This window comes from Loxodonta africana, chromosome 27 (assembly GCF_030014295.1).
Source record: "Loxodonta africana isolate mLoxAfr1 chromosome 27, mLoxAfr1.hap2, whole genome shotgun sequence".
NCBI lineage: Eukaryota > Metazoa > Chordata > Mammalia > Proboscidea > Elephantidae > Loxodonta > Loxodonta africana.
Window position 1 is genome coordinate 35,769,894 of NC_087368.1, and position 14,225 is coordinate 35,784,118.

The window sequence follows — 14,225 nt, forward strand, 5'->3', positions numbered from 1 at the left end:
GAATTTTGTCAGATGCTTGTCTGCAGCTATTCAGATGATCATTTGGTTTTTCTTTTTGGCTTGTTAATATATTGAATTATATCAATTTTCAAAATTGATTTTACTTTTTTTTACTGATTTTTTACTGTGTTTTTGGTAAAAGTTTACACAGCAAACTAGGTTCCCATTTAACAATTACTATACAAATTGTTGAGAGACATTGATCACATTTTTCCAAATGTGTCAACATTCTCATTAATTCCATTCTGGATGTTTCATTTCCAGTAATCTGGTTTCCCTGTCCCCGTACCCTTCCATCTTTGCTTTAGAGAAATTGTTGACCGTTAGGTCTCATATAGATGATTTTTTAAAGATATGTAGTGCTCACAGGTACTATTCTTTATTTTATAAGCCAGACTGTTACTTAGCTAAAAGGCGGCCTTAGGGCGTAGTTTTAGTTCAAGCTTTATGGAGTATCTCAGGGCAATAGTCTTGGGGAGTCCTCTAGTCTCAGTCAGCCCCGTAAGTCTGGACTTTTTAAGAATTTGAGTTTTGTTCCCACATTTTTCTCCCCTTCAGTGAGGATCCATCTATTGTAGCCCTGATCAGAACAATGTAGTGGTAGCCAGGCACCATCTAGTTCTTCTGGTCTCAGGGTAGATGAGGCCATGGTTAGTGTATATTGTTAGTCTTGTAGACTAGTTTCTTCCCTGAGTCTTTGGTTTCCTTCTGTCTCTTTTGCTCCTGACGAGAAGAGACCAGTAGTTAAATCTTAGATGGCCACTCTCAAGCTTTTTTAAGATCCTAGATGCTACTCACTAGACTAGGGTGTAGAACATAAACTTTATGAACTGTACTATGCCAGTTGACGAGTTGACCCACAAGTCTGTGGTCTCAAGGCTTCAAACACAGAAATCCAGTCCCACGAGGTGTTTGTTCGTCTAAGAAGTATCTGTACCTCTGCCCCCCTATGTGGTTTCTTATACATGTGACTATATACGCACATATATACATGTATATATGTACATATATACATACATACGTAACCACCTATTTATTTTTTGGTTGTTGCAAAATTATATATGTCCTAGCATTTACCAAACATGCCCTTTTTTCTTGGGTACTTCTTAGTGACACAATTTACCTTGATGATTTACATTGATTTTCATGAAATGAAACCAACCTTGAATTCCTGGGGTGAGCCCTGCTCGGCTGTGATGTACTATCCTTTTTATATACTATTGGATTTGATTGGCTAAGATTTTGTTCTGTGTTCATGAAGGATATTGGTTTGTGGTTTTCTTCTCTTATATTGTCTGGTTTTGATACCAGGGTAAGACTTGCCTCATAGAAGGAGTTCCATTTTTTGAAAGAGTTTGTGTGGAGTTGGTTTATTTATTCCTTAAATTTTTGTTAGAATTCACCAGTGAAGCCACCTGGACCTGGAGATTTCTTTGTGGAGGATTTTTAACTCTAATTTCAATTTCTTTATTACCTGTAGAGCTGTTTGGACCCCTGGTGGCATGGTGGTTAAGAGCTTGGCTGCTAACCAAAAGGTCAGCAGTTCAAATCCACCAGCTGCTCCTTGGAAACCCTATGGGGCACTTCCTAGAGGGTTGCTATGAGTTAGAATCAACTTGATGGCAATGGATTTATAGAGCCATTCAGGTTATTTATTTCTTCTTGAGTGAACTCTCATAGTTTGTATCTTTTAAGGAATTTGCCCATTTCACCTGTTTTCAAATTTACTAGTATAAAGTTGTTGTAATATTTTTTGTTAACCTTTTGATATCTGTAGACCTGTGGTGATACAACCTATCTCATTCCTAATATTGGTAATTTATGTCTTCTCTTCTTCTTATCAGTCTGGCTAGAGGTTTATCAATTTTGTTAATCTTCTCCAAGAACTAACTTCTGTTTTCATTGATGCTCTGTTTTTATATTTTCATTGATATCTGCTCTGATCTTTATTATTTCCTTTCTTCTACTTATTCTGGGATTCGTTTGCTCTTCAGTTTCAAGATTCCTAAGGTGGAAGCTGAGGTCACCCATTTGAGATGTTCCTTTTGTCCTAATGTGGATGTTTATTGCTATAAATTTCCCCCTGAGCACTGCTTTGGCAGCATCCCACAAATTTTAATTGTAAAAATGGCATGGTGTGGGGCATCTGACCTCCTCTGACTTCACAAGAGGGAAGAATCACCATCAGCATCAGCTTAGAGGCTGATTGCTGTGATCTGGAGGCCAAATATACCTCCACCCTCCAACCTTTTAACCAATTCTGATACCAGCCATCCCTCCCATGACCTCTCTACTTCTCTGTTGAGTTTGATAATTCATTACACTGGCCACGCAGAACTCACAGACCATACTCAGGATTGTGGGGTTTACTAGGGAAGTAGCAGTTCAGGATCAGGAACACTCAGGATACAGCTCTTCGGTCAAGACAGCTTTTCTGCTGTGCTCGCAGGCAGGCCTCTCCCTCGGCCCCTTGGCCCTACTCAGGCAAATGTTACAGCTCTTTAGCTCTGCCAGTAAGTGCCTGGAGGCACTCCACTCTGCTAGTAAGCCTTGGCTTGAAGGTGCTTTAGCTTTCTCGCTCCATGGGTTGGCAAGCCTAGCTCTGCCAAGTGTCCAGAGGCTCCCCACTCAGCCAGCAAGTCTCCTGCCTGAAGGCGCTCAGTTTTCTCTCTCTCTCCTGCGGTGTGTTGGCACACTCATTGTAGCCACCTCACTCTGTGAGCCAGGAAGCTCACTGCGCTATCCTGTGCCAGTGTCCTGGTTCTGCTGCTGCCGTTTCTCTGCTGTGCTTGCCACTGCCTCTCACCATCTCCTGTTTGTCACTGTCTCATGTCTTCTCTGGTGTTACAGCTCTCTGTCTCCTCAGCATAGGAGGTTCTCAGCACAGGGACCCCCAGGTCCAAAGGACGCACTCCACTCCTGGCTCTTCTTTCTTGATGGTAGTGAGGTTCCCTCCTTGCTCTGGGATTGTCTCTCTTCTTAAGCCCAGTGGGATGGCAAAACTGACCAATCCCATCCTTAGGGTTCCATACACCTCATTTGCATGGTCCCACCCACGGCCCCTGCAGGGGTTCCATGCACCTCATTTGCCTTATTAGCAATGCTATCTAGCTCCCTTGGAGGGCCACACACACCTTATCACCGTAGTCCCACCCAGTCATTTTTTGGGAGTCACAACAGCATGCATGGCTAGAAGAGCCATAGTAAGTAATTCACTGCACCACTTTGATATACTATGTTTAAGTTTCCCCTTTGAGTTCTTCTTTGACCCATAGGTTATTTAGAGGTGTTTCTAGTTTCTAAATAGTTGGGGTTTTTTCCAGAGATGTTATTAATTACTAATTTAGTTTCATCGTGGTTGGAGAACCCACTTGGGTCCTTTTGCACTTATTAAAACATGTTCTAAGGTCCAGAGTATGGTCTGTCCTGTGCACTTGAAAAGAATTTGTCTGCTGCTGTTGAGTAGAGTGTTCTGTAAATGTCAGGCTGATGAAGATGTTCTAGTCCTCTGGGACCTTACTGACTTTATGTACTTATTCAGTTAATTAGTTAGAAAGGGGCATTGAACTCTCTGGCTGTAATTGTGAGTTTGTCTATTTCTCTTTGCAGCTCTGTTAGTTTTTTCTTCATGTATTTCAAAGCTCTATTATTGGGTGTATAAATGTTTAGGATTATTATATTCTTTTGATGAGTTGACTTTTCCATCGTTATGAAAAAATAACAACAGTGTATCATGGGTTTATAACATACGTGAAAGTAAGACTTATGGCAGCAGTAACACCAGCGTCAGGAGGGGAGAAACTTGTGGTGCAGTGGTTAAGCACTCAGCTACTAACCGAAAGTTTGGTGGTTGAAACCCACCCAGTGGCTCTGCAGGAGAAAGACCTGACCCTCTGCTCCTGTAAAGATTACAGGCTAGACAGCCTGTGGGGACGTTCTACTCTGTCTATGAGTTGAAATCGATTGGATAGCACCTAACAACATTTTATCATCGGTTTCAGCGAGAACTCTTGTTTGTCCAACCACTACCTGAAATGTCATTTGGTTTAACTTACTCCCCTCCCCACTGCTTTGGTTACGGGTGAGGCAGCAGAAAGAAGGGAAGTATCTGCCTAGTGATTTTCTAGAAATATGAAAGTGAGTGGTATCCTTAAGGCTACACAGACAAAGTGCCTCCACACGGCCTTACCCTTCTCACAGCTTCAGCAGGCTTTTTGTCTGTTGTATCTTTGGTGAAATGGCTGTTGGTGAGGAGGACGAAGAGGGCTTACTGTGGATTGTTCAGGGGTTTTCCTTGGGAGGGGAGATGGGAATGAGTGTCACATTTGTGGTTGGGTGCCTGCTGTTCGCTGACGGTCTGTGGTGAAGGGACTGGGGCTGACGCTTGGTCCTCACTGCTCTCGCTCCCTCCCAGGAGCCAGCACCACTCTTCGACCTCGCCATGCTGGCTTTAGACAGTCCCGAGAGCGGCTGGACAGAGGAGGATGGCCCCAAAGAAGGACTTGCCGAATACATTGTTGAGTTTCTGAAGAAGAAGGCTGAGATGCTTACAGACTATTTCTCTCTGGAAATTGATAAGGTATGACAGCCATCTTACTCCTGTCGCGGTCTTGAGACAAGTTCCGTAGATGGCCCAAGACCAGGACTGAAGGTTGGGCCTCCCCTCAGAGGCAGCATGCATTCAGCCATGGCCGTTCTTATTCCCAGGGTGAAGGACACAGACAGGAGGGAAAGCTGATGCCCATAGTAAATGAGATTATTCCCAACCGCTTACTCTCCTGTTTATTCCTCCTTGATCTTTAGGGCTTTCTGTCTTTGGAAGGTGAGCAAATCCAAGGAAAAAGTTATTCTGCTGTGTGTCAGGACAAAAAGCTCTTTCTAAGCACTTGGCTTAGCTCCCCCACCCCCAGTGCTCAGTACCAGGTCACCAGAGAGAGGTGTGAGCACAAGGCCTGGAGGAAGCACTGGAGAATAGGAATTTGTTTAAACAGCGATGTTTCTTGTCCCTTTGTTGTCCCGGCTTTTTCCCCCAAGCAGGAAGGGAACCTGATTGGATTACCCCTTCTGATTGACAACTATGTGCCCCCTCTGGAGGGACTGCCTATCTTCATCCTTCGACTGGCCACTGAGGTAAGTGATCAGGCCAGTACTGGGCTCGTGAGCATGTGTGTGCTGGAGGGAGTGGGCACCTGGCCACGTCTTCATTTGGAATGGTAGAGATGAAAGGGTGAAAGCAGCCGAAGGTCCTCCCCGTAACCCTCTCAGCAGTATTCGGCAGTTCCAGTTTACAGCTTTATTGCCTAAGAAGTCACGTTTAGTTTATTTTCAGCACATCCCATGCTAAGGTATTGAATTCTCTTTCTGGACCAGGTGAATTGGGATGAAGAAAAGGAGTGTTTCGAAAGCCTCAGTAAAGAATGTGCGCTGTTTTACTCCATCCGGCAGCAGTATGTATGTGAGGGGTCCACCCTCTCCGGCCAGCAGGTACTATACACATGCTGCTGGCACCCCAGGACGGGACGGGCCCTCTAGCAGCCTCTAGAAGATAAAACTTCCCCAGCTCTAAGACCCTAGGATTTCCCTGCATGTAATAAGCTTAAACAATGTTCAGCTTTTACTTGTGAGTTTTATTTCCTTTTACGGGTTAGAAGGTGATCTCAGAAGCTGTCAGATGTAAAAACCCGCCATCACAGTAAGAAATTGAAGGCTCACTGAGATTGTCCAAGGCTTCTGGGTTCCTGTCTCCCATCGTTAGCCCTTAAATATTTGGCCAGTCGTCAGACTTTGGCTCAGTCTCCCCAGTCTCTGGCTTTTGCCTTCCCCAACGTCTGACCTAGCCCCACCAGGAAAGCAAGGCTGTGCCAAGGCCAGCCTGACACAGAAAGGGCCTCGGTTTACCTGTTTTGGTGTGACTTTTTCTACTCAAAGGACAGTGCTGTTCAGTCAGCAGTTATTTACTGGGGATGTGCAGGAGTTTGTGCAGGCATCGAAGGACAGCCCTTTACCTGTGTGAGCCTCGCTGATGGCTCTGTCACTCAGGTTAAAAGGCATCCTTTTTTTGTAGGTAGGAAGCTGAGGGGCAGCTAACACACTCAGGCTCAGAGCCCGCAGGTGGTGGAGCAGGTTCGGCCCCAGTGCCCAACGTCCCCAGGGAATCCCTCACCCCAGTGAAGGCCGCATTCACCATGCGATTGGAAAAATTCACCTCAAGGAAAGACAGATGAAAAGGAATTTTTTTCTTGTAGGGGGGACAGCTAAGGCTTGGAGGTAGGAGAGGAAGGTGGAGCAAAACACTCCTGTTATTTCCATTTCTCGCCCATGGAGCTTTTTGGGTAGCAGGGCTACCTTAAGACGCAGCTTTAGTGGTGAATTAGGGATGTACTGCCCCCCGTTGCCATCCAGACATCCAAGGATCAGACATCACGTTAGATCCTGCTGTGATACACACACCTACCTGAATGGAAACTAGGGTTCCATTGGCGGAAAGCCCCCTAAGAGTAGTGGCCTCTTTTCCATCTGAAAAACCTCATTTCTTGTGTTCTGTGCCCACGGGACCCCTGCGGGGCTGGCCTAGAGAGGCCTGTTCACGAGCCTTAGACACACCAAGGTGTTCCAGGCCCAGTGGACGCCGGCCAGGAAGCTGTGTACGCTGGGCTGTGGATAGGCCGGCTTTAGGCACTTGGACCTGGAGGCTCGCGATACCTAATGTGTGTTTTCCAGAGTGAAGTGCCTGGCTCTGCTGCAAAGCCCTGGAAGTGGACTGTGGAGCACGTCGTCTATAAAGCCTTCCGCTCACACCTCCTGCCTCCTAAACATTTCACAGAAGATGGGAATATCCTGCAGCTTGCTAACCTGCCTGATCTATACAGAGTCTTTGAGAGGTGCTAAAAGGGGTGACTTACGGCCTGTGGAGTGTCGGGGGCTCTTTTGTTTCCGACACTGGTAGGACTTAAGGTTGAAGACTCAAGTTTGCTGTCTTACTAGTTACACACCTTCACCCATGGTGGATTGTAAATAAATTCTCAAATGTGTCCTAATATGTTTCGTAGATACTTGATTTCATTACACCTGAAAGTTTTTCTAGGCTGATTTTCACCTAATGTGCACTTTATTGAAGAATCCTAAGAACAGCTGGAAATCCCCCCAGGCGCCTAACAAGGTGTTGTGCAACTACTTTAAGAATTCTACAAAGGCCGTGAAGATGTCCTGGATCCTGTCCTGATTCCGTTGCCTCGGTTGGTGATTTTGTGATACCAGGTGGTAATGGTTTATCATGTAAGTTCAGGTGCATAGACAATCGAGAAACTTGGGTTTATAATCAGTAACTCCAGTAACCAAAGCTAATTAATTAGCTCATTCTTAATGGAAAAAAAAAAAAGATTTCTATTTTTAATGTAAGAAAATAGTCCTTACCCAGTCTGTAATTGGCTGTGAGATTTTAAAGTTAATGTAAATTTTAAAGTAAAGTTGTTAATGGCTATGAATACTACCGGCTTAAGATGAAGAAGTTTCTAGGTGATCTCCTCTGAAGTATGACATAAGACGCAAACCAACTGTGTCAGGATAAGCTACCTTAACAATAGCCTGCGTTAACAGAAATATGGCGTTAGCACAGGGGAGGAATAAGCCTGTGGAATTAATAGATTCAATGAAGAAAGCTCGTTAGAAAAGAATAGAAAACTCTTAAGCTATAAAGAAGTGAGGCCACGTCACTTAGAAACGTGTCCCTGTGGAAGAGACGTGTTTGTTGTGCCACAGAAGGGTAAGACCAGGTTCTAACAGAAGTGACAGAAAGTAGAACAGGGTGTCTCAGAAGTGACAGTCCACGAGCCTGGAAGGCTGCAGGCTGAGTGACCGTGGGTGGGGAGGAGAAAGAGGAGCTTCCAGGGCCTCAAGAGCTGAACCACGCAGTGTGTTGGATCCAGGTGTGGGATTCTAGGATAAATCTGCTTTTCAGAGTATTCCCCTCACATCCACCCACCCAACTGTTGCTACTTCTAGAAAGAAAACTTACAGGAAGTCATCTCAGTTCAGAAGACAGGTCTCCATATTTTAAAAAGAAAGGCCTAACTGAATGAAGGGAAAAATTATTAGAGATTTTATTCACTTTTGAGTTAACTTTATTGTTTAGTTTCAAGTCTAGTTTATCTTACGTGGCCTTGAGTCATCCTATTTTCCCCAGTATTTTCTCTGTGTAGACACTTTAAAGGATACAGTGATCATTTCCCTAAAGCCGTCTTGATTCTGAGTACAGAAGAGAATCTGAAATCCTGAAGGGTGGCTGCACTCAATGACAAAACCACTTGAATTGGGTCCCTTGAAAGAAAGACAGAACTGAAGTTCTTAGAGAGAAAACCCTCTATATACCACATGGTCGATCTTTGAGAACAGGGAGAGGGAGCGATGTGGCTCCATGGTTTGTTCCGAGGCTCCTGGAACGGAATGAAGGCGGCAGGAGCCAGCTGTGGTCAGCAAAAGGGTGTGTTTAATAGTCTCCAGGCAGATTTCCCACCTGCCTGCCTGCCTACCTCCCCCCACCCCGGGCTTCTCTGAGGTTTCATTATTTATTTCCACAAATAAGCAGCAGATGAAATACTTTACGAAGTACAGCACAGTTAATATTGAAGGAGCCTACTCTTTCTCTAAGAGTGTTAGGCCTTGGACTTTGCCTACCCCATGCAATAAGTCATATATATACTCCCCATATCTTTTTTCTAACATTTTCTTATATAAATTTAAATATTTTACAAAAAAGGCTTTTCCCTCCAAACATAAATTTGAGTGAAACATACATTCCCCACCCGTGAGCTTGCTTCCTCGCTAAAATATAAACGCTGTCTGATACTGAGGGTAAATGTCTTCTGACCCCTGGAGGTCACTGAAGTCAGGACTGCAGCGGGAGAAGGCACTTGTGTTTTCTGGCGTCTCCGGCAAGTACCACCGAGCACTCAGTCGCTGTCCTGCAGAAGCAGGCCAAGGCCTCCGAGTGCCCCGTCACTGAGGCAGCTGGGGGAAATGGTGAGTAAACGTGACTCTAAAATTATAGAAACAAAATAAAAACAGCACGGACCAGTTCTTAGTCTAGAATCAAACTACAAGCAAAAAATCCAAAGTGTTCATTCGTGAAGATTCCAACCAGTTTCATTCTCTCATAAATTATAAAATACAAAGGTGGCTAGGTTGCTGGCTGAACTCAACAGTACTGGAAGGGGTTTGTGTCAATGGACAAAAAGTCAGTCCCTCTGGGCAGGGGCCGCAGGAGCAGCACCGGGTCACACAGCGGCCTCCCTACTGCTGGGCCAGAAGTGCCGTCCGATTGGCCTTCATCTTCTCCAGCCGCTTGGCCAGGTGGTTGTTGGTCATCTCCATCTCTTCCATCTTGTCCAGCGCTGTCCGTAGCTGCAGACAGAAGGGCTCAGTCATTCCGCGTGATCCGAAACAAAGCACAGTGCCACCGGGTTTTCAGCTTGCTGGGAAATGGCAGCCCAGCAGACTGTGACAGCCTAATTGTTTTTCAGTCTGCTAGCGGTGTTAAGGAGCCCTGGTGGCACAGTGGTTAAGAGCTCAGGCTGCTAACCAAAAGGTCGGCAGTTGGAATCCACCAAGGACTCCTTGGAAACCTACAGGGCAGTTCAACTCTGTCCTAGAGGGTCACCAGGAATCGGAATCAACTTGATGGCAGTGGGTTTGGTTTTTGGTTTAGAAGTGTTAAACGATAATGCTGGGGAGTATTTGCTCAAATCACAGGAAAGATATACAGAGGTCTAACTGACCGAAACATAAAAGTAAATGGCGGTCATCGCACCGTTCAAAAATCAACAGGTAAGAGTGCGAGTGACTGCACCATTGTTTCCTTAAGATGAAACCTGTGTTAAATTCCTCACACAGAGAATTTACTTCCAAAGGATTGTTTCTTTTTAGGAATGTATTCCAGAAAGCCCATTACAACAAGCAAGTACCTCTCGTTGTAGCTTTCTCTTGTCAGCTTTCAGTTCATCTTCAACTTTTTCAGCGTTCTCAGCAGCAGTTTTATACCTCAGCACCTGTCCCTCCAGCCGGCCAATCTGTAAACACAAGAACACAGCCCTCTGGTTCTGGGCACCGGGAACCACCACTCTTGTACCAAGATGGAAATACAACGTTATTACAAATTCCCAGTAATCTAACCCAAGTCCCCTAGGGTGAGTCATAGGCCCTCTCAGAACCAACTGCTATTTATAAATCAGGAAAGGTCCCCAGAGAAAATGACAGCTGCAGAGTCATGACAGGGCCATTTCCCACATTAGGTTTTACGGTGACTGTATTGCTTAAATGCCAAAGTAACGTCGTAGGAGACTCACTTGATGGAAACATTTCTAGAGTTTTTTTTGAAATGTACAATGAGGGATTTTGTTATAAAACTGCCATCTTCTTGATTTACCTACTAAAGAGAGAAATACAGCTACAGTTTCCCATGTGTTTACAAAAAACAAAAGGCCAAAGCACCCTCAAAGGTGTTTGCTGGCATTTCTAGTGAGCCCGCTGCACAGACAGCTTGCAGAAGCCCAGGCACTCATGGGGCTACCACTCATATGCAGGAAGCAGATGTGTTCCAATAATCACTTGGTACCAAATCAGAGTACTTACACTTTGCTCCAGGGTGGTTATATCCTGTTCTGCTTTTGAAAGCTTAAATTTGTATTCACTAATTTGTCTATTGGCATCTCCTAGAACAGAAGAGGATAATGAATTACCCCTCTGAAGGAGGCGTGAGCCGTCAGGCAGCAATGGCCTCCACAGCACAGGAGAGGGCCTGCACGCCTTAGACGACACACCAGAGACGTGTGCACATGCCACAGACGCATACGCACGCGCGCACACACCACCAACGCACGTACGCACCACAGATCACCCTTTACCCCTTGTAATATGGGGGTACAGCGTGAGAAGGAACCCACCAGGGTGGCCGCAGCTCCTCTCACCAATCTGTAGCCCTGTGACCCACGGAACCTCCATGCCACACAGGGTCCTCCAGTCCCCCTGACCCAGCCTTACCTTCCACCTCCAGGGGTCCCGCCACTCACCCATGCCTCAAGTGCCCTTTCTACTGGCTCTCTTACTTAACATCTTAACCTTCAAGGTGGTGCTCACTTTTCACCTCCTCATGCCTCTCCTCACTGAGTCATAGCTTCTCCTTCCTTTCACGACATTTATCATGCTTTCCTAACAGTGTGTGTACGCACAAGGAGAGGGACGGTCTTAGGCTCTGGGAACCCAGCCCGTGACCTAGTAAAGTGCTCTGTGCACAGTGTATGCTTAACCCTTTGCTGAATGAAGCTGCAGTAAGTGCTTCTCTGTAACAGACTGTAATCATGTATTCTGGGTAGATGTATATCATTAAATACACCTGACCTAAGAAGTCAGTTTTTAAAATGGCAAGTTTTAAAACTACAGGGAAGACAAAAATTCCCTCCAGCAACCCAAATTTAACAAAACTCTCTTTCTGAAATGATTATAGGTGGGAACCAGAATCCTTGCAGGAGATAAACCAAATCTAACCAAATTCAAATGACCTCATTAAAAAATTTTCCAAATTCCCACAAGATCCAGGTTACAACAACCTATAGAATCTTCACTGCAGGAGTAACCAGGATGATAGTTACTGTCGCCCTAAAAGTAACAGCGTTATAAAGCCATCTCCCCAAAAGTCACCTGGTAGTGAAACCACCACTCCAGTCCCCAGACTCTCAAACAGAAGCTTCATGACCTTAATTTTTAGCTTTTATTCCCAGCAATCTGCTGTTTATCAAAATGAGCTGTTGCTTCTCGCTCTCCAAACCACTCACTCCTTCCCGTTTTCAGTGTAAATCCCTTGTCTCAACCAAATCAGAACCCCAGGTCACTGCGCTCCTTCCCTGGCCTTCTGGTCCAAGGCAGCTGTCTGCTTTTGTCTCTACCAGGCAGGCCCAGCCTCCCACGGTCCCGCTCAGCTCCCTGGGTTCTGCAGCACCAGCCAGGGTACTTTACCCCTGCCTTCTGGCTACACCAGCCCTGTAATGCCAGCCACCCTGGGGAGCACTCGCCTAAATGCCAGCCCAGCCCCTCAATATGATTCCTCCTGAATTCACTGCTTCAGAACAACCTATTCCAAGCCTACCCCGTCCTCTCGCTAAGACGGCAGGTGGGCACCATGCTGGCTCAGGCTCTCCACTGCCAGGATCACCATCAGAGCCTCTTAACTAGTCAGCGTGCCTCTTGTCAAGCCCCTTTCTTCATCTACACCAACATGACGTTCCCTGAACAGAAAGACTGACCACGGACTGCCAGGAGGGTCCTAACTGACACCCAACGGGGGAAATGATACTCACCTCAAACTAATAAGGCTTAAGCCAAGGAGTCTTTTCTGCTTAACCTAATTCTGAGTATTGAGGAGAGGAAAGCCATGAGTAACCAAGATTTTAAAATCGCTTATCAGAAAAGCCACTATTCAATTTTTAAAAGTCTACATGCATGGGAGCTTATAATAAAAGATGACACGTGGGTGAGGAAAAGGACGTTGTCGGGATATCAAAGGCACCCTGGGAACCGCTCTGCCCAGCAGAGGGAAGAGCAACAGCCCTCACCCTCATCCTGTAAAGCACACAATCTGGCGGAAGCCTCTCCCCTTGCACTGCTCCTTGCCCGGATCTCCTCGCCCGCTCAGGATCCCACTCCCGGGACAGCCGGATGGATGCAGACTGGAGCTGCCCACCCCGGGTACCTACTCTGCATTTCAATGAGCTGCAAGTCTGCGCCGTTCTGCAGTCCCGCTGGGTCGCCCCCCGTGCTGCTGCTCCGGGGGAACTTCTGCTGCTCCTCCTCCAGCTGCAGCTTCAGCTTTCTAACCTGAAACGGAGAGACAGGCTCCTCAGCAAGAGCCGTGGCCGAAGGGGTGGAAAAGGCAAATCTGCATCGTGTCAGCCACATCAATCATTCATTCAGGCAGAAGCTGTTCTAAGCGCCCACTATGGAATACGGAGCCCTGGTGGTGCAGTGGTTAAAACTCAGCCGCTCACCAAAAGGCTGGCCGTTCAAATCCACCAGCCACTCCCTGGAAGCCCTACGGGGCAGTTTTCCTCTGTCCTGCAGGGGTGCTGTTACAGGGGTGCTGTAGGGGTGCTAGGAGTTGGAATTGGCCTGAGAGCAATGTCTTTTTTTAAACTATGGAATACACACTGTTCTAAGTGCTAGAGACAGAGTTATAAACAAATATCAAGAGGAGCAAGCCCCAGGGGCAGCTGCCCCACTAAAAACAGCCATCTTTATTATTTCTGTATGTTTGTGGAACGGTAGATCTTTTGGATATTTTTTGTTGCTTTTATTAAAAACGGAAAAATCCATGGGCGGTTGGATGTTTTCTGTTTTCTTTTAGAGACAGGTTTAGAATTCTTATTTAGAAAACATTAAAAAAAAATTAGGGGTATAAAAATAACTGGAAACATATTTTGAGTTTGGCTGCATAGTGAACCAGCTTTATGTCACTCAAAGGACGGCCATACAGGTTTTACTGATAATAGGCAAATACCGGAAACAACCCAAAGGTCCGTGAACAAGAGAATGGATAAACAAATTGTGGCACGTCCACACAACGGAATTACGACTCAGCGAAGGAGAAAGGAAAGAACTGTCGCCATGCGCCAACAACCTGACTGAATGTCCAAGTATGCCGAGAAAGATGTCAGATATAAAAAAAGCACAGACTGTATGAACCCATTTATATTCAACTCCAGAAAATGCAAGCTATAACAAGAAAAGCAGATTGGAGCCACAGGTAGGGACAGAAGGAACACTGAGGAGCGATGGATATGTTCACCATCTTCATTGTGGTGATGGTTTATGTATGTCAAATCTTATCAAATTATACACTTTATGTTCCATTTATTCTATATCCGTTATACTCTAATAAAGCTGTTTAAAATTTACAAAATACAGAAAATTAAAAAAATAAAAAGAACTCTGGATCGGGAAAAACTAGGCCTATTTGGGGGCAGGAATACCATATGGGAAACAGGGAGATATAGTGAACAGTCCTCTTTACACCTTCAGTTCCCAGAATGCAGAAAGCTAGGCCTGCACCCTCAGGCAGGAGACTGGAAGGTCGGTCTCTAGAATTCTAACTAGGCTAAGGTAAAAGACCAAGATACCCACATTTTGTTCCCAACAAAACACCCAGCCACATCAACCTTCACAACAACTTTCTTTGGACA

General features: G+C 45.6%; 2 protein-coding genes across 14 annotated transcripts in view; one reads left to right on the forward strand and one right to left on the reverse strand.

Annotated features, from left to right (window-relative positions):
* Nucleotides 1-8,414, forward strand: part of MLH1 (mutL homolog 1) — a 48,377-nt gene extending 39,963 nt beyond the window's left edge. For both annotated transcript variants that reach the window (XM_064277460.1, XM_064277459.1), the window contains 4 exons: nucleotides 4,415-4,579; nucleotides 5,038-5,130; nucleotides 5,371-5,484; nucleotides 6,721-8,414. In XM_064277460.1, coding sequence (XP_064133530.1) covers nucleotides 4,415-4,579; nucleotides 5,038-5,130; nucleotides 5,371-5,484; nucleotides 6,721-6,888 — 540 coding nt within the window. In that variant the 3' untranslated portion in view covers nucleotides 6,889-8,414. The remainder of the gene's footprint in view (nucleotides 1-4,414; nucleotides 4,580-5,037; nucleotides 5,131-5,370; nucleotides 5,485-6,720) is intronic.
* A 49-nt stretch (nucleotides 8,415-8,463) lies between these two features.
* Nucleotides 8,464-14,225, reverse strand: part of LRRFIP2 (LRR binding FLII interacting protein 2) — a 113,306-nt gene continuing 107,544 nt past the window's right edge. For all 12 annotated transcript variants that reach the window (XM_023554845.2, XM_003415706.4, XM_023554843.2 and 9 more), the window contains 4 exons: nucleotides 12,744-12,864; nucleotides 10,627-10,706; nucleotides 9,960-10,064; nucleotides 8,464-9,399 (listed from right to left, as the gene is read on the reverse strand). In XM_023554845.2, coding sequence (XP_023410613.1) covers nucleotides 9,289-9,399; nucleotides 9,960-10,064; nucleotides 10,627-10,706; nucleotides 12,744-12,864 — 417 coding nt within the window. In that variant the 3' untranslated portion in view covers nucleotides 8,464-9,288. The remainder of the gene's footprint in view (nucleotides 9,400-9,959; nucleotides 10,065-10,626; nucleotides 10,707-12,743; nucleotides 12,865-14,225) is intronic.